Genomic DNA, 22,500 nt, shown 5'->3' with positions numbered 1-22,500 from the left:
GCAACTTATTCGACAGATCGCAACTCGCAACTCTTGGGGCTTCTGTTTCCGAACGCAATTACAATGACACTAAACCAGACACTTCGTGACGTTTTGTTTAAGTGACCGAGAAACATGTATATATAGTTTTAGATACGAAAACGAAATTAGAAAGTTTTTTTTTCTCGACTCGTAGCTGTTTTTTCCTTTCAGGTTAAAGGAGCAGTTCTTGATCTCAAACTCCTGCGTGGTCATCAAGGCTCGGGGGCAGCGGTGCCATCTGACGATATTTCCGGAGTTCCTGTGTGTAGTTTTGTGAACATACGGTTGTGCGGAACACCCAAACCTTGTCAGGGAACTGTTTTACTGGAAAATCCTCGCGGCACCTCGAACATGACTCTGGATCAGCTTAAGCGACAGGTGCTAGATCATTATGAAATAGTGTATGATCACTAATACATGTTTTCCGCCGCGCCAGTGAGCGTACGGATAACTGAGTAACTTTTTCTGAGGCGATTCTTAGTATTCAAAACTCATGATGACAGTTGTACCATTACTCCAATCTAAAGATCTCTATTGTATCTGTTTACTCCAGATATTGCGACCAGTGAACTACTTAGTTACGCCTTCCGCGATGACTGTGTCAGGTCACGTAGTTTTATCATAGACCAACTAGGTCAAAAATAAATCCTTAAGTGTATTCCCTAGTATAACGTGTTTGTCTATTTCGTTTAAATAGGTTGCCCTTGTGTTTAATCAGAGCGACACTGACTCCTTGAAGCTTTCTCTGTCTGCCACATGTGATTCACGTAAGTTTTAGTGATCTCCTGGAATAAGCTGGACTCATCGATTGTGCTTGCATGCCTTTGGTTTGATCGCTTTTGCGCAGTATTGTTATTCACTGATCCGTTGGCTGAGTTGGTTAAGCATCAAACTTCTTTAGGGACGTCGCGGGGTCGAGCTCCAAGAATCAGGGTCTTAAAGTTTGAAGAGAACTTCCGGGGGGGGGGGGGGGGGGGGGGGGGATGATTTTGGGATTCTCACTGTGGGTGTTCTTTGCAAAACGCCATCGTGTAGCCCATATGTAGCCACGAAGGTCTCTTTTAGGGTTGCACGCGAGGAAATATAAAAATATATTTAGTATGTTTTAAATATGGTCTCTTTTAGGGGTTTAGTTCAAAATTTCCGACGAGCGTCCCCGCCCTTTCATTTGCAAATTTTCCCCCTCCCTCCTCCGGGGGAAGAAGGTGCTGCCTTTGTAATGTCATCTTCAAATGGTCAGATTCTCAACTTTTCTTCGATAACGACTTTGATGATGATGATGAATTTTATTTCAACATGGAAAATGGCTCAGCAAGTTGGTTTCCATACATGACGTGTATCCATAAACTATAGATGGTTTGCAAACAATCTCTAGAGACACAGAAAACCATTATATAATAAACAAGTGCTTGTGGACGAACAAAAGGGGCCAATGAGAGATCTGACCTAACGTGAAAACCCCCCATAGGTCATTTCGCAACCTTTGGATTTAAGTCAAGCACAGAGTTCCTGTCTTTTTCTGGCCTTTTCTCTCCAGAAAAATGTAGTTGATTGGTGTAGGATACCTCCGTAATTCGAGGAGACTTCGCACATACAACACACCTCTTTACATTCTCTAATTTATAGCGGACACACTCGGGGACGTCATTTAGTGTCCGTAATAGCGATAGTCCGTAATAATAGGCCATATTCGTATTCTCAGTATTGGACTGGAACTAGCTTGCCTTGGAGGCTAATGCGGGGAAATATATTAAAAAGGTATTTGCATTTGAAAAGATTTCCCTGCATTAGCCTCAATTGCTAGCTAGTTCCAGGCCAATACTGAGAATACGAATGTGGTCTATTTAATTAACTAGTGGTAATCATGTATTAGTAAAGTGCGTTCGTTGTACAGTAAAATAATATTTTTTTATTGTACTGATTGCCTGGAAATACTCAGGGAAAGTAGACTTGTGGGGTGCTTTCAAGCAGTGTCGTATGATAAACCAGTTGCAAAGTTAAACACAGCAACAACGTTTAATAGGAGGTTTTCACGTGACGTCATCGCCGCCATGTTTGTGGACGAAAACAAAAGATCTCTCCTTTATACCTTCATCTGTTCGTCCACCAGTAGTCGTACATTTCTCTATTGTTACTGTTGTCTCTAGGGATTGGTTGAAAACGTCCTATATCTCAACATCTTGGCAATGGACTTGCCACGAGTCCGGAATCGAACCCGGGCCACATAGGTGGGAGTCGAGTGCAATAGACCTCTTTCGATATGTTAAAATTCAGCTTGGCAGCGAGGCCTAGAGGACACAAACAAAGGAAACTGAATGAACATGTTTATTCATTTCTTTTGTTTGTTTCCTCTGAGCCTCACTATTAAGCTGAATTTTAATATATCGAAGTGGTCTATTACCACTAAGCCATCCCTGTAGTAGCGGGAGTTGATTTCCGGACAAACCTCTGTAGCTTTCGCCCGAGGATCTGGGTTTTGTCCGTAATAGCGAGCGTCCGTAATAGCGGGGTGTCCGCAAGGCGAAAGTTGACTGTAGTTCGGTTTTCAAGAGCGACCTAAGATATAATACATAGATTTAGCCGAGCCTAAAAGCGGAGCTCCCGTTTCTAACCCCAGAAAGCAATGTAGTGTGTATGGAAATAATAATGCTTCTACATAAAGTACAAAATTAATCGTCATTACTGTATACATTTCACAGTGATCAAACACCTCTGAGCTGACAGCAGTCGACGGAAGTAAACAAACAAGCCTCATAAACAATAACCAACAATTTTAATCAACAACTAAAACTGAAATTACATGCACAGTAATCTCTTCCACAACTTTTTGCGTTTGACTGATAATCTTTACATCTTCTCTCTTCGGTTTAGAACAACAGCAAAAATCTTTCCTAATTAAAACGTCAAACTAAAGAGAAGTAAGTTCGCTTACTCGACTGCAATTCCACAGTCAAACAAAGTAGCTCAAGACTGGACATCCAATTCAGTCATTTCACACAAAAAGCCTATACATGTAAATGTGATTGTCGAAATATGCTAGAATCTCTGTCAACACGGAATTGCAAACGTTTCAGGTCTTCGTTTTTTAGCGAGTTTTACAAAATATGTGAGCAGCGAGGCATGCATTAAGTAGGAAAACATTAGCTGAAAGCCAACCGCTGTAAATTAGTGTTTTGTCTCTCGCTCTATTTCTCTCAGCTCTATAGTGTTCTCCATTGAAATTTCCTCTTCTTTTCCTTCTTCGCTTAAATTTCTCAAATTTCGTCGCCTCTTTTCAGCTATTTCATCTTTATCCCGTTGCTCTTTACTAAATGTGATTTCCCGCCAGAAAAAAGGCGGGTTGCCAAATGCAACGCTGCAACGCGATTTGCCGACAAGGAAAATTGCCCAGACACTCCTTTACCGAGAGGCTGTCCTGCCTCCCTACCTCCACGCCGACAGTAGGGAACTTAAGCAACGACGACGGCGACGGCAACGAGAACGTCATCTCAAAATATAAATTCGCGTTATTGTAATCGCTTCGTTACTATTTCAACTTTTTTAACATGACGGGGGTGTGGTAGTTCCTCAAAAATGACGCTCGTAGGAACGGCACTCAATTAAGGGCAGAAAATGAAAATTTATCCTCAAGTAATGACGTTGTCCATAAAACCTCAAATTTGGCTATTTCACGTTGTAGTTTTGCTGACGACGGCAAAGAAATGGACAAAAGTGAAAAACGCACGTGCAGGACGTGCAAAGCTATTGTTTTTGCCTACTAAATATGCAAGTTTGTGACGTTCTCGTCGCCGTCGCCGTTGTCGTTGCTTAAGTTCCCTAGTCTGTACGCGCGGGCGTACGTGACGTCATAACCAGAATTTCTCGCAGTGTTAGATTTCCCAAAATTTCTTACCTACCGGTATGGTGCTCCGCTGATGCGCTTCGCGTGCCTGAGCTCCGCTATGATACGAGCAGTTCTGCCAGATTTTGCTCAATTTACAAACGCACGACTCGTAAGGTTGTCTCAGGCCCGAGTTGTAAAGTCGTACCGAAAGTAGGTCGCATTCGAAAGCTGGAATTAAAAATCGTACCGCTTTCATCACCCTTTTGAAATTTCACCGTGTGTTTCTATATGTTGGTCGCGTCTGCAATCATAACACCTGAGGAATTGTATCTCCATCTCAACGAACTAGTATTCTCATCAGTAGTTTTAATGGACCAAATGCCAAACTAATGTCAGTACTTTTCTTTATTTCTATTGCAGCTCTTACCAACCAAGATGTTTCCAAATTGAACGGTTCTCTACTCTACGCTTTCGTTAAGAGCTGACAGACTCTTTGTAGCTGACAACTTTATGTCAATAAGAAAACAACAGTCAACTTGCTGACCAAAGTCGGTTCCTTTTGTTGGCGTCGGCAAGGTATAAAAACCCTGTTTCATTGGGCATTGTTCAATTTTTGTTACCTCATTTGTTTGTCTGTATTTTTGACCAGTTTTTCAGGCGTACTAGGTTGTGGTCTTGTAGAATTTTCTGAAAAGGAAGACTGTCTGGAATATGTATGTTTCCGATTTTGAAACGTTACTCTGCCAATAGTTTTTAAAACGCCTCGGAAAATTCATTGAAAAGTAAGGTATTACCGACTTTATTAAAGTAAAAATGTTTTGTCTTGATTGCTCTTGTCATCTGTTATGTGAAAGAGTTTGACATTTCTTGGGTGAAGTCACCTTCGTCGGGAAGTCATCTCGCCTACGTAGGTGAGTTGACCAAGGTGTGGGCGAGTCGTAATTCTTGGTTCTTGATTGCTTCATTTATTTTCGAATAACGAATAATATGATATTTTTACAATGGTGACTCGGGGATTAACCTTAAAAGCCGACGTTTCGGCGTCATTTTGACACCATTCTCAAGGCAAAGTGAGTATGTAAAGCGAAGCTTTTATTTCTGTATGCTCTACGAATTAGCATAATAACAAAGGATCACAAGTTCTTCAAGTGATTACCTTTGCGCGAATCGAGTCCGTTTGCACGTTTAGGGATTCAAATTAGGCAATCAAATTTGTTAGAAAACGTCGGCTTTTAACGTTAATATTCGCTTGCTTATGTTTTAAGGAATCGTTTTTCATCAAGACTCGGGGATTCTTGGAAAAAACCCGAGTGCTCCTTTGCAGGAGTCGCACCTACGAGACTCGGGGGATTGGGTTCTAGTGAATGCGCGAGATGTTGCCCATCTTGTTGCACAGTAATCGCAAACAATATGAGCAGATAGCAGGAACAGCTGTAGTCTTTTCACAACACTTTATATCGATAGAAAGTGACGAAGGACTGTTCAAAAACGAGAGCAAGGCTCACGCGCGCGGCATGGACTGATGCACTTCTGCAGCGTAGAATCAATCGCTACTCGAACAATTTCCCGACTACACTCTGCTGCATGTTGACCTTGTGAAGTGCGTGTACTGTAGAGTTCCGTTATTATATCGATGTCTGTGGCGAAGTTTTAAAATCACGGGAAGAGAAAAAATGAGCTAGCTAACCAGAGGCTGAACAAGTGAATTTGATTGTATTCATGACTTACAAATAAAGCTCGGCAACACGGCGGTGGTGAGCTTGTTTCAATCGATGTGCATTACAGTATACTTAAAAACAACGAGGTTTGGGGAACCATATGGAAGACCCGAGAAATTAATTATTGATGGCTTCGGATGCACAAAGAAGGGCAGTTAGGGACTTAAACAACGGTGGCTGCATAGAGAACGCCCGAAAGAGATGAAAATTACAACTACTGTTCAGTTGGCTTCCAAAAATGGCACTCTGATACAAATCTGCGAACTATGTATTATATTGACTCTCTCGTTGGCACTTAGCGATAACTACTACTAGTTAAGGATCGTACCTACTAATTCAAAGGTATTTTTGCGCGATTTACTGAATATGCGGGAAAAGCAGATCTTAACAAGTATTATTGAAAACCAAAAAGAAAATTGGGAGTAACCACGCATTTTTCGAAGATAATTCATCAACAATATTTGCAAAAAACTTTAAAATACAAAGAAATGTATGGCGTTCTTTGCCAAATTGAAGCTTAATTATGTCTGAAAAATGCGTGGTTACCCCCAATTTTTTTTGGATACCAAGGGCACTAGCCAAGTTCTGCTTTCTCCGCATTGTTTTGAACCGCGCAAAAATATCCCTGTATTAATAAGCACCGCCGTAGGTAATCTGAGTATCTCGTGACAACAATAGTAGGCACCGTCCTTAACCAATTAAACAAGCTAGCTTTCTCTGCTTATATTGCATTCATTTGTTAAGAGCATTGTTCTGAATGTAGTTGTTCTGTTTTGCATTCTGTTTTGCATTTGTTCTGCATTGTTCTGTTAGTAGTCTCTCTCAAAGTTTTATTCATATGTAATTTTTTAAGATATGTTCAACCGTCACTTCTGAAGATGTATGTTGTATCATATAGAAACGTCAAGTTAAAAACCGTTATAATGTGTTTATCACGGCAGTTCGTTTATTGTTTTTGATTAAATTCCCATAAATAAATAGTACTAAGCATAAAGGAGGTTCTTTTCACTGCACAACAAACATTGCAACGGAGTCATGCATTACTAGCGTTTTCTGTTTAGGTACATTGCTTATACTAGCAGTTTGGAACACTTCTCCCGCTTTGTGCCTGTTGACTGGGATAGATAATCTCATCGTAATTAATATACGAAGGCAGGATCTCATCAGGGGGAGCCTCTATCTCGCATACTTGGCCCAGGAGCAACCCTTTCCCCAGTAGATTTACTTATAGATCGCCTCCCTTGGGAGATTCAGCACGCCCCAGACGAAATGAAATGTTTTTTCTTCGAATTATTTTTGCACGCGTTACATACCTGTTTGTAAAAGGAGCGAAGGGGTATATGGGAATTTAAATATGGCTACCTTGCGTTTACCTCAATTATCTGCCTTCTGTAAAAACATTCGTTTCGTTTTAATTCATAATTGTTCGTTTCATTACTCAATGAACTCATCACTTTGCGCTGTCATCGATAAGAGGTTATTTTCATCGAGGAAAGTTTGCAGATTTATATGCTTGCCAAGTTCAAGAACGATTGTTCGGTCTTCCAGCTCCTCCTCAAAAAACAAACATGTCAGCTTCAAGCAAGAACGACAAAATGTGTTACTGGTCTCTGAGACAGGAGCTAGCTTGGGAGAGAAATCGTTTGTAAAAGCAATGGACATCGCTAAAAATGAATCAATGGAACTTGTGTGGGTGAACAAGGACATTAAAACATCGATGCCAGTCTACAAAATGATGCGAAAACTCGATCTGAAACAGAGAGGTTCGAATTCGAAAGCAGGCAAATCAAAGACGGTTGAAGTAAGTGATAAAATAGAATCTCGGGACTTAGCTTTTAAATTAAAACAAATCCAGAAGTTATTGGAAAAAGGACACCAAGTTCGAATTTGTCTGAAAAGCAAGGGAAACAGTGAAGGTGACAAATGGAACATGCTGAAGAAGATTGAACAAGAACTTGAGGAAATAGCTGTTGTTGTTGGAAAGCCTCGAGAGGACAATCCACGACAAATTATTTGTACTTTTAATCCAAAACAGGTGATATAATCGATCTGCAATCGAACTTATTACTGTGAAACACTTTCCACCAAGTCACCTTCTGGTATCCGGTCACTTCGTTCGATGGTCATTTCGTTCCACAAAATACATGTAGTTCGACCCCGAAACCCAAAACTAGCAAATGTTCGATATTGCACAATGTGGTCATAGTTGTTGATAGGGGTTGCTATCAACAGGTGATTGAGTGATGACTATCTTGTTATGGACAGCAAAAACAAATCCAAACATCATTGTAGTTTGGTGCACCTTCAAACAAAGAGTTAATAAATGTTTAAAGCTGCAGGTAATTTGATGCATTAGTATCAGAGACTCAATTTCATACATGTTCAGGGGCACCCAACCAAGGTGTTCTGCAAAAATATCTGTTCCGCAGTGGAAATTTAGCTGGCTGGAGAGGTATTAATTTTTATACTCTTTCAATAAAGGAAACTTTAAATATTTGTAGCATTTCAATCCGAGCTGGCTACACAAGAACTGATGAATGAAGGGGTAGTTTCTAAAGAAACTGTGGTGCTGCGTCGGTGGGGAAGTAGTATACAAAAATTTTGGTTTTATCAACGGAGTTGATAATGTAAATTGGCCACTGTACAGAGATTCTAATCTCTGTACGTTAGAATCTCTGTACGGTGGCCAATTTACGTTATCAACTCTGTTGATAAACCAAAATTTTTGTATACACAAGAACAGAAACTGGGGGAGACTGGAGGAGAACTTGTTCACAAGAAGCTTACTACTGGTTCAACTTCTGGCTTGTTGTGAAAAAAAACCTGTTTTGACCGGTTTGGCAAGAGGTTAAGTTATTTGCTGGCCCGGAAACAGTAACACAAAAAAATTATGTAATGTGCAATTCTTAGTAGCATTAATTTCATTGTGCTGTGAAAAAGACTGTCCATAGTGCTGTTTGGTTTGAAATTGACATTAAAAAAAGTTCAGCATGCCAAAGGTTGTGTTAAGGATAAGAGGACCTGCTCATGGTCTCCCAGTTACTGTGTAAATGTCCTGACTGTAATGCATTTGTACAAGTTAGTTAGGGCTTGAGACGGAACAGGCCGGCTTCTGGATGTACTTTAGATCATTAACGTGCACCTAAACTTAAATATTTTATGGTCTACAATATCAATCGCCCTACCAAAAGCAAACATGTTTTTCATCGGCCAGGCAAGATGCTCAAATCATAATAATAATTATTAAGTAAAGTACGATTGTCCGGTTGAGTGTAGTCGTGAGAAGGACTGTTTGAGATTGACATTGACTCACCCAGATGATCATACTTTCTTAATCATGAAATGACTCCTGGGTTTACAAAGATGCTCAAAGTTATCAAAACTAGCAGTAATTTGGACCCATGATCAAGCTGTGAGACGTATTGGTCTATTCTCAATTTTACGTCACAAACTGCTTTGCAATGCAAAATTTCTTTGAAAACAGGAATGCAAAGCAGGTTGAGTCATAAAATTGAAAATAGACCCATGCCTCTTACATCACGGGTGTGGGTCCAAACAAATTACTGCTAGTGCTGCCAAGTCTACATGGCTTGCACAGCACGGAAAAAGCATAATTCTGGGAAACAATGCTGACACATGTTTGCATTCGAAAGGGTAGATCAATATTAAAGGACCTAAAGAAATTTGAGTTCTAAAGGTGCACTTTAATTTAGTGCTTGGGAGTTGATGAGTAAAATAACAGGAGGGGCATAATCACAAAGAGATTGTCTGGTGCTGTTGTAGAACATTAACTCCTTACTCTTTTGCACATTTTCATGATTCAACTGTTTAATAATATAAAATACTGAAATGTCTTCCTAACCACATATAATGCATGTTCCAGGAAAGCGTTCTAGTCATGGAGACATCAAGTAGCTCTTAGCATTGTCTGCATATAATGGAAGGTAATTGGACGTATCGCTTTTTTCACATGTGAAAATATAGACATAAAAAATTCTATTTCTAAAGTTTATTGTCTGAAATTCTCGCTATATAATTATGTAGCAAGAAATTGTACTGCGCAAGTAATTGTGAGTGCTGATTATCTGATGCCAATAAATGAGTGAACTCGGCTGATCCAATTTCAAAGAGAGGAGAAACAAACGAAAAGCTCTTATGATGTTTAAAATTATGAATAGTGTGATCCCAGGCTATATTTCGAAGATATCTTTTCAAGTAATATCGTGAGATAGGTATATAATCTTAGGACTTCAAAATTTGGAATGCGTTACCAGATGATATAAATGTGAAAAATTCATGGGAACTTTTAATAGCAGAAACAACCCAAACCTTCACTGATGCTAACATTAGGCCTAAAAAATTATATTTAAGCCTAAGGTTTGCATTTTTATAAAGGTTTGGGTTGTTTCAGTTAAGGAAAATCAATGACCTGCAACCCTAACCTGTGACCTGCAACCTGCACTTTACACCAACCGGTTACAGGTGACCTCTCTTGGAAAACACATACTCATAGTACAGTATCGAAAGCCAACAATCTGTTAGACCTGCCCTTTAGTAACTGACCCCAAAGTTAGGCATTTCCTATACTTGTCTTTAGTTAAGTACGTCCCATCTTTCCTATGCTTGTCAGGTGTTGTCTCCTCGCCACGCTATACTTAAAGTGCTACTGTGATCAAATTTTTATCCCTTGAGTTTTTTGGTTTATCGCATAGAGTACCATGAAACATTAAAAACGCTGTTTACTGTTTGGAAATATCTGCATTGGTTCCGGAGATATTTAAGTTTGAAAAATGTGTTAAATATGCAAATGAAAGGCTGATGACGTCATTCACCCAACCCAATAGAACATCAAGAATATAAATAGAGCTATCTCGGTCAATTTGCAACAGAGACCACTGAAACTTGGTGAGCTAATAGTTCTGAAGGCAACACACCTACGACTGTAAAGGAATTTGTTCCCATGGCAACTCACTCTTTTCCAGTTCCCTCCAACTGATTTCAACATTTTGGTGATCTCAGTGTAGAAATACATTTACCAAGGCCACAAACTCGACCTAACATCTTTATATGCTGGCAGGATCATGCAGATGAGGCACCATTTGCAAATATCAAAACAAAACGCCAAAGGTGGTCTGCAAAGCTTTTAATATCAGGGAGGTCTGGAACCCAGTTTGTTGCCATGATAACAAAAATGGTATGCTCATATTGTGGAACACATCTCCTAGAATCTTAGTGCAAAGAACCAAGTATTTCTGATACAAATTGGCTGAGATATCTTTCTCCCATCATACTTGATCCAAATTTGGTTGGGTTTATGACATCATCACTTGGCTAATTTGCATATTAAAAAAACTTGAATATCTCCAGAACAAAAAGAGATATTTGAAAATGGTAAACAGCATTCCTCTTCTCGTACAGACTACGTGTTTATGTGCCAAAATGGCTTAGATAGGGAAGATGCAAATTTTCGTCACAGTAGCACTTTAAGACCAACATCGAAAGAGTACAACGTCAAGCAACAACTGTAGATGGATTTTGAAAACGCAGATTGGGGACATTTCTTACAATGACCGTCCACTGGTCCTTAAACTATTATTGTAATCTTAAGACAGAGAAGTTACAGAGTGTGCTAATTTGAAATGGGGAAAAGGGAAACAGTGTCAAAATATTACAGGGAACAAAAACAATTTAAAACAATTTTAGGGATAAAAAAGCTGGGAACAAGTTTGAAAGGGAACACAAGTAAATATTTAAAGGAAACAAGGACTTCCCTGGGAGAGGCTCTTGTATGGTTTAGTCGATCTCAACATTAGTCATGGAGGAAGTAGTTTATCAAAAAACCCAAATGTTATGCGGTTCAAAATTAATTTTTCTAAAACTACTACTTTTCAGGCCTCATATTTCAACCAAATTGTTAACCTGTGGAACTTGTTCTGCTCAACAGCTTCTCGTTACTTCTGTTTTTGATATAGACTGTGTTTGCATACCTGGTCCGCAGTTGGGGACTGCTACTGTCACGCGAACTAGATGTTCTCCTTTTTATTCTATTTATGCTATTTAGTGTGTAGATATTTTTATGGAATGCTTCTTTTTTTTTTTTTTTTCTATTTTTATTGCAGTCATACGTGCACCACATGTCCTGTTCGCAACATGTTTGTACATTTCTCAACTTTTATGTTACATTCAGTTCTATTTGCCATGTTTTCCAATAACGTTTGTAAAGAACGTCACGCCATATAAAAAAGTCGCGCCAGATGTAAAAAGTTACACCAGATGCAAAAAGGCTGCAGCAAGACTGAAAAAGAGTATCATCAAATGAATAGTAGATAGGCGCGCTCATGTGTGGCACCAACAGAGCTCCGGTAAGTGGGAATTTCGGGAAAAGGGTCCCCTGTACGGGGGTCGTTTCTCAAAGATTCCGAACCGTTTTCGGGCGTATTTCGGGTAACATATGGCAATTTGTATCTTCAAAACTGAAGACGTTTAAAGTCATGCAACTTTGCAGTTAATAGTTTTGTTTCTCTGCTGTTGAAAATATGATGTTCAAAGATCAATTCTTCACTGAATAAACAGATCTTAGTTTCCTGTTCTAACAGCAACTATTCATTTCCAAATTCCATCTTCCATATAATCCTATATAAAGTAATTACATCGGTACTACTGAAAAAAATAAGCGATTACTTTATTTAGAAAAGAAGACTTAAATCTTTTAAAGACCTTGAGACCTACGTTAGTCAACACTTCCCTGAATCTCAAACTGGGAACCACGTTTTTCCATGGAAGACTTAAAAAGTTCTTGGATGCCAAAAGCAATAATGCATGGGCTTCGTCTCGTTCCCTTCTCGTGGTATATGCAACATTTTAAAATAGTCTCTCCTCTCTTTGTCCGTAAGAAGCATGGTTACGTAAGTGTCAACACATTTAAAGATATGACGAGACTCGAACTTGAGTGACTTGCATTTAGTAAAATTTTGTTCTGCTATCGCATTTGACATCATAGAGTTCAAGGGGAGAACACTATGTTTTGTATTTGGAATTTTAAACTAGCTTTATTCCATGAGTTGCTTGCATATTTGACGTTCCAAAAAAAGCATACTTGTTTAATTAAGCATGCCAACGCGATTTTCATTCCAAACTCCACCTATTCACATGCCACAAGTTTTACAACCACTTTTAATTTCCAGTTCTCCCGCGATCGAGCGGAAGTTCAGTTGCAAAAAAGTCAAGATGGCGGCGGTAGCAAGTGACGCAGCTACAATGTTGGCCGAAGCCTTGGAAAAAATGGATGGACTTATCTCAGACGACCAGCTTATCATGGAAAGCTTCAAAAGCCAGCCTCGCCCCATTTCTATGGACGAAAAAGTTTTATCTTTGGTAGAGGAGTTACGAGCTCAAGTAGAGCAGCTGTCGAACGATGCTAAGTCAATTGACGTTCCAGAGTCGTCTATTATATTCCTAATTGATTGGTTGATGTCCGTGCAGGTAAACAAATTAAAGTATTTGAATTGTTCTTGAGATAGCTAGCTATTTTTTGCCTGTTGTGATTTGTTTAATCCGGCAATAATCTATTTTCAAGAAAACGCCGGACGGAGAAAGAACAAAAAGTGAGCTTCCAACTGCTGGTGATTCTCATGTTTCGGTGATTGGGCGATTAGAAGCTGAGAAGGAGTCCATGCTGTTACAAGTCAGTGTTCTCACGGATCAGGTGGAAGCCCAGGGCGAAAAAATTCGTGATTTAGAATTTACCAAAGAAGAATTGCAAATAAAACTGGAAGACGCAGAGCAGTTGCTGGAGAACGTGAGTGCATGTTGAAACGACTTGCACACTGTAAGCTTAATTCCGAGAAATTTTTATTGCTTTCCGTGATGCATGTTTGTTGCGGATGTTTTGATTTGAATGTCACATCCATTGAATGAAGGAAATGCAATATAATGGAATACAATTAGAATATTAGGCCAAGAATTCTCCCCAACGTCTGTCGCAAAAATAATATTTACAGTCATAAGCTTGCTTATGTGGGGGTTAGGAAGCTGAGGACGTTGAGAAGCACTAGCGCGATACGAAACAACGGGCTAATGAATAATGTGGATCCAATCGCCCAGCACGCACGTGTTACATTTTGGCACATTTCGTTTCTGTTCTCGTCCTGCCAACGACGTGAAATGAGTGAATTTGAGGTTATGTGAAAGGACTTCAGCATTGGACGATAAAATTTGAATTTCCTTTTCAAAAATTCACACTGTTCGTTAATGTTCGAATATTTTTTTATAAATTTCATTCCTGAAGAATTTGTACGCACTTTTCAAGCTGAACGATTTGGAATAATCGGAATTGATCAGAGTAATGCAAAGCCATCGTGGCTGTCATCCTCACTTTACACCCACCCTATTTCCAATCAACTCTGGTGAGGGTAACTTATCAACTATGTACTTCAAAATGACCTTTCTATTTGAAGCACTGCAGGTGCACTGCTTATCATCAAAATTTGGTACAGAACAATTCTTTTGCCCGTTGAACCCACTGGGTGGTGAGACGAGAATAATAGGATATTAACATGCTCTTAACGCCTGAAATTTTTTAGTTTTGATGAATCCTGCATTTCATGCAAGCTTTTGGACTGAGGAAAATCTTGCCCTGAAAAGGATAAGGCAACAGTCGGGGAAATTGGAATTACCGGTAGTGTTCCTAATAATGATTAGAAATTTCATGATGTTTTTTCCCAACTGCAGGGGGATAATAATAATTATTTCCCTTCAGTTGGGAAAAAAAAAACAATTAAAGAAGGCGTGCCTTCAACTGTCAAGTCTTCTATTGTAGCAATCAAAGGACAAGTGAACTGTTCTGAAAATTTATGTTTCAGTGCATGAAAGTGATCAGGATAATATTATTTTACTTTCCAGAATGAGGAAACAAAATTTGTTTTCTAGTTAAATCCTATAAATTAAAAATTAATTGTCTATTCTCTTTTAATTCAATGAAGCACCATGGTCAATGAATAATTTAGAGATATGGTACATTTAGCCACAGCTTGGCTATTTCCCTGATTTTTTTTATTAAGACATGACAAGGGCTTTGGCTCCTGTGTGACTTGCTATAATACATGTATAATCCCAACAGATTTGAAGAATTTCCTGAAGTCAATTGAACAAACATAAAAAAAATTTGGAAGAATGGAAACTGTAGTGAAACAAAAGAAAAAAATCAGAGAAATATTTGTGATATAAAAAGAATTCACTAGAGCATCATTTTGCCCTTAGGAGACAGTGAAGACGGCTAATCTGTTAAACGAGAAGCTGGAGTTGGTGACTGAAATTTCTTCCCTTAAACTAGCCCTAAGCAAAAAAACAGGATTTGATTTAGAGGGGAATAAGGTAGGCTCAATCCTCAAGATATTACACTGCAAGCAGTGTCTCTTTTGATCTTCCTAGATAAGTTGGAAAGAGGAAGGAAGACTGCCAGCTGTCTTAACGTTTTGTATTGAGTATGCATTAAAAATTGAAATCTATTTGGTGTCAGTCACCAGATACATTTGGCTGCGCCTCGTGAGTCCACAACATTTTGACCACTGTGATGACGAATGTCGTTGTCGATAAGAGTACAGACAACGCTGAACCACTTTCGATTTGTTAATTTTACTGAAAAATTTATAGGTTTCTGGTAGACTAGTTTCTTTAACCAACATATGAAGGAAATACTCATGGGAATTTAGACAGTTAAAAATCTCTATGCTCTTGTAAGTTTTAAAATATCAATGATATGTGACGATTGATCATGGGCAAAAATTAAAAAATAAGGTTTGACAAGTCGAAACTGGACTGACTCATCCATTTCTTTGGATGAGCAGCAAATCAAAGAATTTCAAGGCAGCTGGCAAAGTCTTCCTTCCTCTTCCTGTCGTATTTAGGAAGATTGAAGGAGAGTCTGCTCGCAGGGTACAAGATATTGGAGGGAACATATTGCTAGGGAGGGTAAGAAATCATTTGTTGACAAAATATTATTATAGTTTTAGTATTCCTTTCATTTTCGTGCTCTGTTGAAAGGGTCTTTATCTGTGTGATTTGATCTAAGAGAGGGTACGCAGGGTTCTTGCTAAGTTTTTGCACAGGAGGTAAAAAACCAAAAATAGCAGGTAACTTTGTTACCTGCCCCTGCACGGGCTAGCGAGCTCAAGTCTTAACTTGACGATCGTATCGATCGCTGTCGCGTGCCAGCAGCGCCTGCTCAATTTATTTAATACTCAGCAAAAGGAAAGAAGGTTGTGCTATTTCATTGATTTTCACTCGCTACCGCTTTTCTGACGCTTTGGTTGAAAACTAAACTCCGAAAGACCTTTCTGTCGTTTTCCACGCGTGGATGCCATGTTGTAAACGTTTAATTAACAATTATTCCATGAGCGGGCATTGGATATGAGATGGTAAATAGCCAACGAGGCGCGTAGCGCCGAGTTGGCTATAACCACTCTCATATCCAACAAGCGCGAATGGAATAATTGTTTTATTAAATTCCTTAAACTCCAAAAGTTTAGAAGTACGAAATACGAGCGAAAAAAGCGAGAAAATCCTAGCGAAATCGAAAAAAGTTGATGAAGATGCGATGTTGTGTAATACCTCGTGGTCAGACAGACGCAGGTTCATCACAAAAACATTTCTTACCTTTTCGCGTATCTCTAAGCTTCGAAAGTGATCCAAACTTTCCACAAAAACGTTTTTCTTTTGCTTTATACCGAAAGAAATTTGCTTTCTGGCGTAAACGTTTTTAGTGTAGCAACACTAAGCGCAATCATGTACCATATAAGGTCAAACTAAAGTATATGAGCTGATAACCGAGATTGAGTGAACCAATCAGAGCACGAGAATTGCATTATCCGAGGTTCAGGATTTGATAATAATGGTTATGGGGGTTTCCCATGGCCGCGGGAGGAATGGGAAGGAAACATGGCGGACATCGTTTCGAGGGATGAGTTGGCAAAATCAAGCTGGATTGCTTTAACAAATAGTATATTTTCGAAGCGATAACATGTGCCAGATACCTTCACAGGATTGGTTGGAGGGGGAAAGCAATATTTTCACATAAATGCAATGTAATTTCACCTTTGAACAGACGAACATTCACTGGATAATTTCGGTAAATATTTCAGCGAAACAGCCGGTAACATTTACTTGAACAGCCGGTAAAAATAACCGGTTACCGGCTCTTAACAAGAACCCTGGGTACGTATTTAGGATAATGATATTATTTTTGGAAAATACCTGGAAGTGATTATTAGTGTTTTTAATTAATGTGACCAAAAACCCCTGAAGGGACCAATCATTGAGAGAAAAGGATACAGTAGATTGCCCCTGGAAAGTCCTGCTTGCTGGTCATTAAATTGGCAGAGCCTTATTTTTTTTTTATTACAGCATCAACATACCTACCACGTTCTTGAATGAGCTGTTCCTCTTTTTTGCTACTTAGGAATACTATGAAAACCTTTTAGCAGAAAAAGATTCTGAAATTGAAATGTTGAAAGACCACATCGAGGTTCTCTTAGATGAACAAGAAACATTCAACAAGTCACATCACACAGAAGGTACATGTACGGTATTGTGAACTTGTGTTTACAAGCTGTGTTTCTGTTGAACAATTCTCACGAGTGGTGGCGGTAGGCGCACCCTCAGAGACCAGAGTACTGTACACATTTTCTTCCATTCCCCTCGGCACTGTGACCTTCTGACAGCTTTGATGATTGTAAGCCCTGTCCATAGGCCTTAATCACATTGTGGCCATGTTGAGTCCCAAAGGATTGAGAACTTTGTTTATGGCCACCGAAAATGGTTCCCATACATTTTAAGTCAAGGCTCGGGGCACAAAATCTAATGTCTATTGCCAATATGGTTGCTGTGCGAATAAGACCCATTCTGTTTTATTGGGCAACCATGCCTTCCTAGGTCTTCCCTTTCCTCTTTTGTTGGCAGTTTGGTGGAACTTATAAAGGTAAAGGTATAAAGAGGAAAATGTCGCTAATTTTGTTTCAGTAGTTTTGTTTTGTTTACTTTTTTGGTTCTATCAATCCTTCGACTTTTAACTAGAAAGCAGTGTACCAGAAAAACAGAAAAACTACTACATGTACATCTGACTTCATGTATGATGAAGAAAAATAAAATAAACTTGACCCAACCATTATTAGCCTGTCAAAAACATCACATGTATGTAAAATTGCAGACTTCATCAAGTCTTGTACTTCATGTACACTTTGTGTTTGTATTCATGTTTAGGTCAACCTTCAACAGCTTTAAAGGCACAGCTTAGGGAAAAAGGTACATGTTCTGATAATTTAAGTTATTATCTATAGTAAAGCTTATTTCTCCTTAAACACAATGAATGATTGTCAATAATGTATTTATAAACCTTTTTCCTGTTGCGTGAAAAGTCAATGATTGGCAGTGAAAAGAAGGTTATATGTAATTCATTGTCCATCGAAAAAAAGAAATAATGTTTTAAGTTGAAAAAAAAGAAAACACTCTGAACTCCAATGTAGATATTTTTAATTGCTAAAACAAGCAGTTATGATTTCAGATTATTGTAGTCTGCTGTGATGAAATTAAGTCAAATGTTAGTTTTTGAGGAGAGGGAAAAACCGGATTACCCGGAGAAAAACCTCTCAGTGCAGAGTAGAGAACCAACAAACTCAACCCACATATGATGCTGAGTCTGGGAATTGAACCCAGGCCACATTGGTAGGAGGCGAATGCTCTCACCGCTGTGTCATCCCTGAAAATTATGAGCTTGAATGGTACTTGAATCCATGGCCTTTGTGATACCTATGTTGCAGTGCTTTGCCAGTTGAGTTATTAAGCCAAATGGGTGCTGGTGAATAATTGTGAGTTTTTAATAAACCCTTCCAAGGAGGATGATGATGAATGTCAGTTATGTCTGGAAATGCCAGTATGTGTAAATTAGATGCAGCACGCCACTCCCAATTTGGCATCTAACGTCAAGTGTAACTCTTTGAAGCATTTGCTACATGTACCTATTTCCAACAATAAGGAAGTGTCAGGGCTAGCATTTATTTATTTATTTTTTTGTTAGGGCAGCTTTTTATCTCTGTTGGAGGAGCAGAGTTTTAGGGGGTACTTTGTGATGTTAATTAATGGTCTGTATTCCCAGACAAGAATGATGGTGATGTTGGGAGAAGAACGAGAGGACACTTGCCTCAATCTAACTTGCTTTCATTTCTTAACTTATCTGCTAAAATTTATGTGAAACAGGACAAACTATAATTGTAGCTGAGGGTATGAGGGATAAGAAACATTTATGTTTTTGTCAGTCTTTTAACATCCAAGAGATCAGTTAGATACATTATTGTACAATCTGTTGTGATGGATGCATTCATATTCCTGACTGCATACATGTAGTTTGCTACTGTATGAGGGGACAATTAATTATTATAAGTAACAGAAGTGCTGGTGCTTGAGAAAGTCACTTGTCATCGATGTTTCGTCATGAAAGCCTTTTTATACCATTTTAAACAAGGCACAAAGAGTTGTATTCCTGTGGATGCCACTGATTTGAAATTAAAGGCTTAAAAAATGCTTTGTTTATAGGGGAAGTGCACTTAGCTATGAAGCTAGTTTACAGGCACCCCACTTCATAATAATCTAAAAGAAACTATTCAAACTTGCATTACTGTGCAAAAAGAAGAATGCAAACGAATTTCGTGCTTTTCGGCGAAATATAACGAAATTTCGGGCGAAACGAATTTTCGTGCAAACTTCATCGAATTTTTGAAATGCCTATTTCAGTCAAAGCGAAAATTTGCGTAACTTTCGCAACGGCCGCGCGAATTTTCGAGCGAAACTTCGTTGTGACATAGCAAAATTTCGAGTGCTTATTGAAAGTTCGCAGTGACCATTTGCCTTTTACATTTAAGTTAACGTTGGAAAAAGGCCCATCAAAGCCCTCACAAGAGACCAACCGGGGAATTTGCAAGAGCAGATTATCGTAAGCGACCAAAATTATAAACAATAGAGGGTGGTCGCTTATGAGAGCTTTCAACAAAAGTCTCTGGGATTTTTAAATTATTATTGATGGTAGAAAAGATAATGTTCAGGAATGCATCTATTAAAAACCGGAAACTTCTTTCTTCATTTACGGGAATGGTCGCTTATGAGAGCTTTCAATTAGAGTTGAAGTGACATTTTTAATGGGGTTTTACTTTGGTGCTACATTCAAATTTTTTTTCTGCAATTTTTTCAGCTGTTGCATCGCCAGTTCAAGGGTTTCTACAGATGCGATTTTCATTGCTCGCTGGCGACACGACAAAATTTGAAAAAGATCATATCACCGAAGGGAGCAAAAAATCGCTCATGTAGCAGCGGCGGCTTAAAACTTTCATACTCTCATTATTTATGACCCTCCTACAATATCTCAATTTCTTGACTTAATTTGTTGAATAGTAAGCGATTTTATTTTCTCTTTGCGTGATTCTTGCATGACTTGAAAACCAAGAATTGGGCCTTAGGGCATGTAGTCAAATCCGAAATGGCTCCGGTCAACAACGACAATTCAAATGCATTTCTTGACTTTACTGGTGCCTTAGACATCATATTATGGCAGTTTCAGAACCAGATTTCAACCTAGAGGTTAACATCACTGATCAGGACTTGGCAGGAGTGATAAGAGAGCTTAATCATTTATCTAAGTGGACATATAAAGGACTTAATGCGAGAAGAAAAGTGAACTTGTAAACATCGAAGTTAACTTTGAAGTGTGACTTCTTCTAATCGATCAAAATGGTAAGGGCATTGCACTGTTATATTTTTTTATTGAAAAAGCATCAATTGAGTAAAGGAAAGGAAATTGCTTGTAATGTTTGTCTACAGTTTCATTCACGTCATGTTTACACTTACATGTAATAAGGTTGCGAGATGAGTACAGGAGTTAGGACAATGTGCAAGCCAGCGAGCCATGGCTGCGAGCCATGACTGCGGGTCATGCGAGCCAACATGGTGAGCCATGCAAGCCAACATGCAAGTCACACAGTTATTGAAAGCTAACCGTTTTAAAATGGATGCTTGGACTTAATAACTGTTTATCAGCGCTATTTGAAATGGGTGCTTAGACTTAAATGCGAAATACATGGCTTGCATGGCTCGCTGTCTCACAGATTTAGCAGACCCTGAGTACAGTTGTTGATTCCATTCATTCATTAAAAAGTGAAACGCTAGCTGACACTTGTGCGAAATTTCCGTCTCAAGATTACGATATTTCGATTAGGTTTTTTAATTCTCGTTTCAGTACGTACGAACTCCAACTGAAATTTCGTTTGGTAGATTAGCGAATTTTTGTCCTGTGTACGAACTTTTGTGCATCTCAGAAAAGAAATTTCGGCCAAAAAATCACACTTCTTCCCTCGAAATTTCATTGAAATTTCGCCAAAATTTCAAGAGAACAATAACCAAATTTCGTCGCAATTCGTTTGCATTCTTTTTGCACAGTACTGTAACAGAAACATGATTAAGAACCCCAACTGGCAGGAGGTAATCAGTTGGCTATTTACAAAGCGAGGTAGAGTTGAATCCGGGACAACTTGAAACAAATCCAAACCAGAGGTTAGATCAGGATTTGAACCAGGGGCTGTAACGATGTTGTCAAAAACGTTGTTTATTTTCTGATTCACAAAACTAACTCCTACTCTCCGGCCTCGTGCTCTAACATCCGGGACACTACTTTCGTACCGTGTATTACCAAATTTGGTAGCAACATTACATCTCTCCCCTCTTTGGAGCAAATCTTTATCACGGGTAATGAAAACAAACAAAGTGCAATGAAAATACAATTTAAACAAACAAAAACAGTTCAGTCCTAAAAGCCTAACAAGGACTTAGCAAGTTCACACGCAAATGTTATCAGTCACAAACAAAGTCATCCAACTTTACTGGGCGTGTTCGCGTACGCTGCGGGTAGCGCTTTGATGGTGCAGGATCGGACTGCATCGGTGCTGCAACATCACTGAAGCTTCCTTGCTTCTCGGTACTGGCATTCTCTTCCTTCACTGCGGGCACGCTTTTGAAGAACGAAGAGTTCCTCATAACCTGGACGCCATCATCATTCTCTGCAGTGATCATAGATCCCTTTTTCGCTACAATAAAGTGCGGTCTTGGGTCATATGGTGTGTCGCTTTTCTTCTTTGAGTCATCTCTCTTAACTAGTACCGTGTCGCCTTCTTTCGCGTTTGACGGCTTTACGTAACGCTTGTTGTCTGCGTGCTCCTTCATCTTCGCTTTCGCTGTCTGATCACGCTCTCGGATCTCAGGGTCTGAGCAGGGTGTCGTCAACTCGGGTAGCTTCGTTTTCATTGGCCTGCCAAAGAGTGCTGTTGCTGGAGCAATCCTTGTGGTGCTGTGAGGTGTAGCACGGTAGTTTCTCAGCAGCCTGTTCAGCTCCTGCTTGTAGTTCTTGTGCTCCACTTTTGCTGTCTTGATAACTTTCTTCACGGTGCGTACAAATCTTTCGACCTCCCCGTTCGCTCTTGCCCACTTTGGAGTCACCTTTCGATGTTTGAAACCGAGGTCGTCTGCAAACGCCGCAAACTCCTTGCTGTTGAACGGAGGGCCGTTATCAGACCTTACAACGTCTGGGACTCCAAATTCTGAGAACACTTTGTCAAGCTTCGGTATGGTTGTTGTCGCTGCGGTCGATTTAACTATCTCCACCATGGGGTACCTGGAGTAATCGTCAGTAATCAGAAGGAGGTACTCCTTGTTCGGGATCTCTGCAAAGTCCACACTAACTTCCTTCCACGGCGCTGCTGGGAGTGGCGACATTTGTAAGGGTTCTCTCTTGCACTCAGGAGTAGTAACCAAACAAGCGCTACACGACTTGACCTTGACTTCTACCAGTCTGTCGATGTTTGGGAACCAAACTTTCTCGCGCAATAGTGACTTCGTTTTTACGAG

At 39.4% G+C, this 22,500-nt stretch overlaps 2 protein-coding genes across 3 annotated transcripts in view; both read left to right on the top strand.

Moving 5' to 3' along the window:
- LOC138000848 (isoleucine--tRNA ligase, cytoplasmic-like) overlaps positions 1-4,671 on the top strand; it is a 76,373-nt gene extending 71,702 nt beyond the window's left edge. The window contains exons 34-36 of the mRNA XM_068847515.1: positions 193-399; positions 719-788; positions 4,265-4,671. Coding sequence (XP_068703616.1) covers positions 193-399; positions 719-788; positions 4,265-4,329 — 342 coding nt within the window. The 3' untranslated portion in view covers positions 4,330-4,671. The remainder of the gene's footprint in view (positions 1-192; positions 400-718; positions 789-4,264) is intronic.
- Positions 4,672-11,747: 7,076 nt separating this feature from the next.
- LOC138000844 (liprin-beta-1-like) overlaps positions 11,748-22,500 on the top strand; it is a 39,715-nt gene continuing 28,962 nt past the window's right edge. The window contains exons 1-6 of one of the 2 annotated variants that reach the window (XM_068847510.1): positions 11,748-11,924; positions 12,747-13,044; positions 13,139-13,360; positions 14,821-14,934; positions 17,018-17,132; positions 17,818-17,859. In XM_068847510.1, coding sequence (XP_068703611.1) covers positions 12,790-13,044; positions 13,139-13,360; positions 14,821-14,934; positions 17,018-17,132; positions 17,818-17,859 — 748 coding nt within the window. In that variant the 5' untranslated portion in view covers positions 11,748-11,924; positions 12,747-12,789. Of the gene's footprint in view, positions 11,925-12,444; positions 12,468-12,746; positions 13,045-13,138; positions 13,361-14,820; positions 14,935-17,017; positions 17,133-17,817; positions 17,860-22,500 lie in introns of those variants that run through there. The other variant, XM_068847509.1, reaches the window with a different exon arrangement.

This window comes from Montipora foliosa, chromosome 4, assembly GCF_036669935.1.
Source record: "Montipora foliosa isolate CH-2021 chromosome 4, ASM3666993v2, whole genome shotgun sequence".
Lineage (NCBI taxonomy): Eukaryota > Metazoa > Cnidaria > Anthozoa > Scleractinia > Acroporidae > Montipora > Montipora foliosa.
This window is presented reverse-complemented; position numbering and strand designations above follow the sequence as displayed.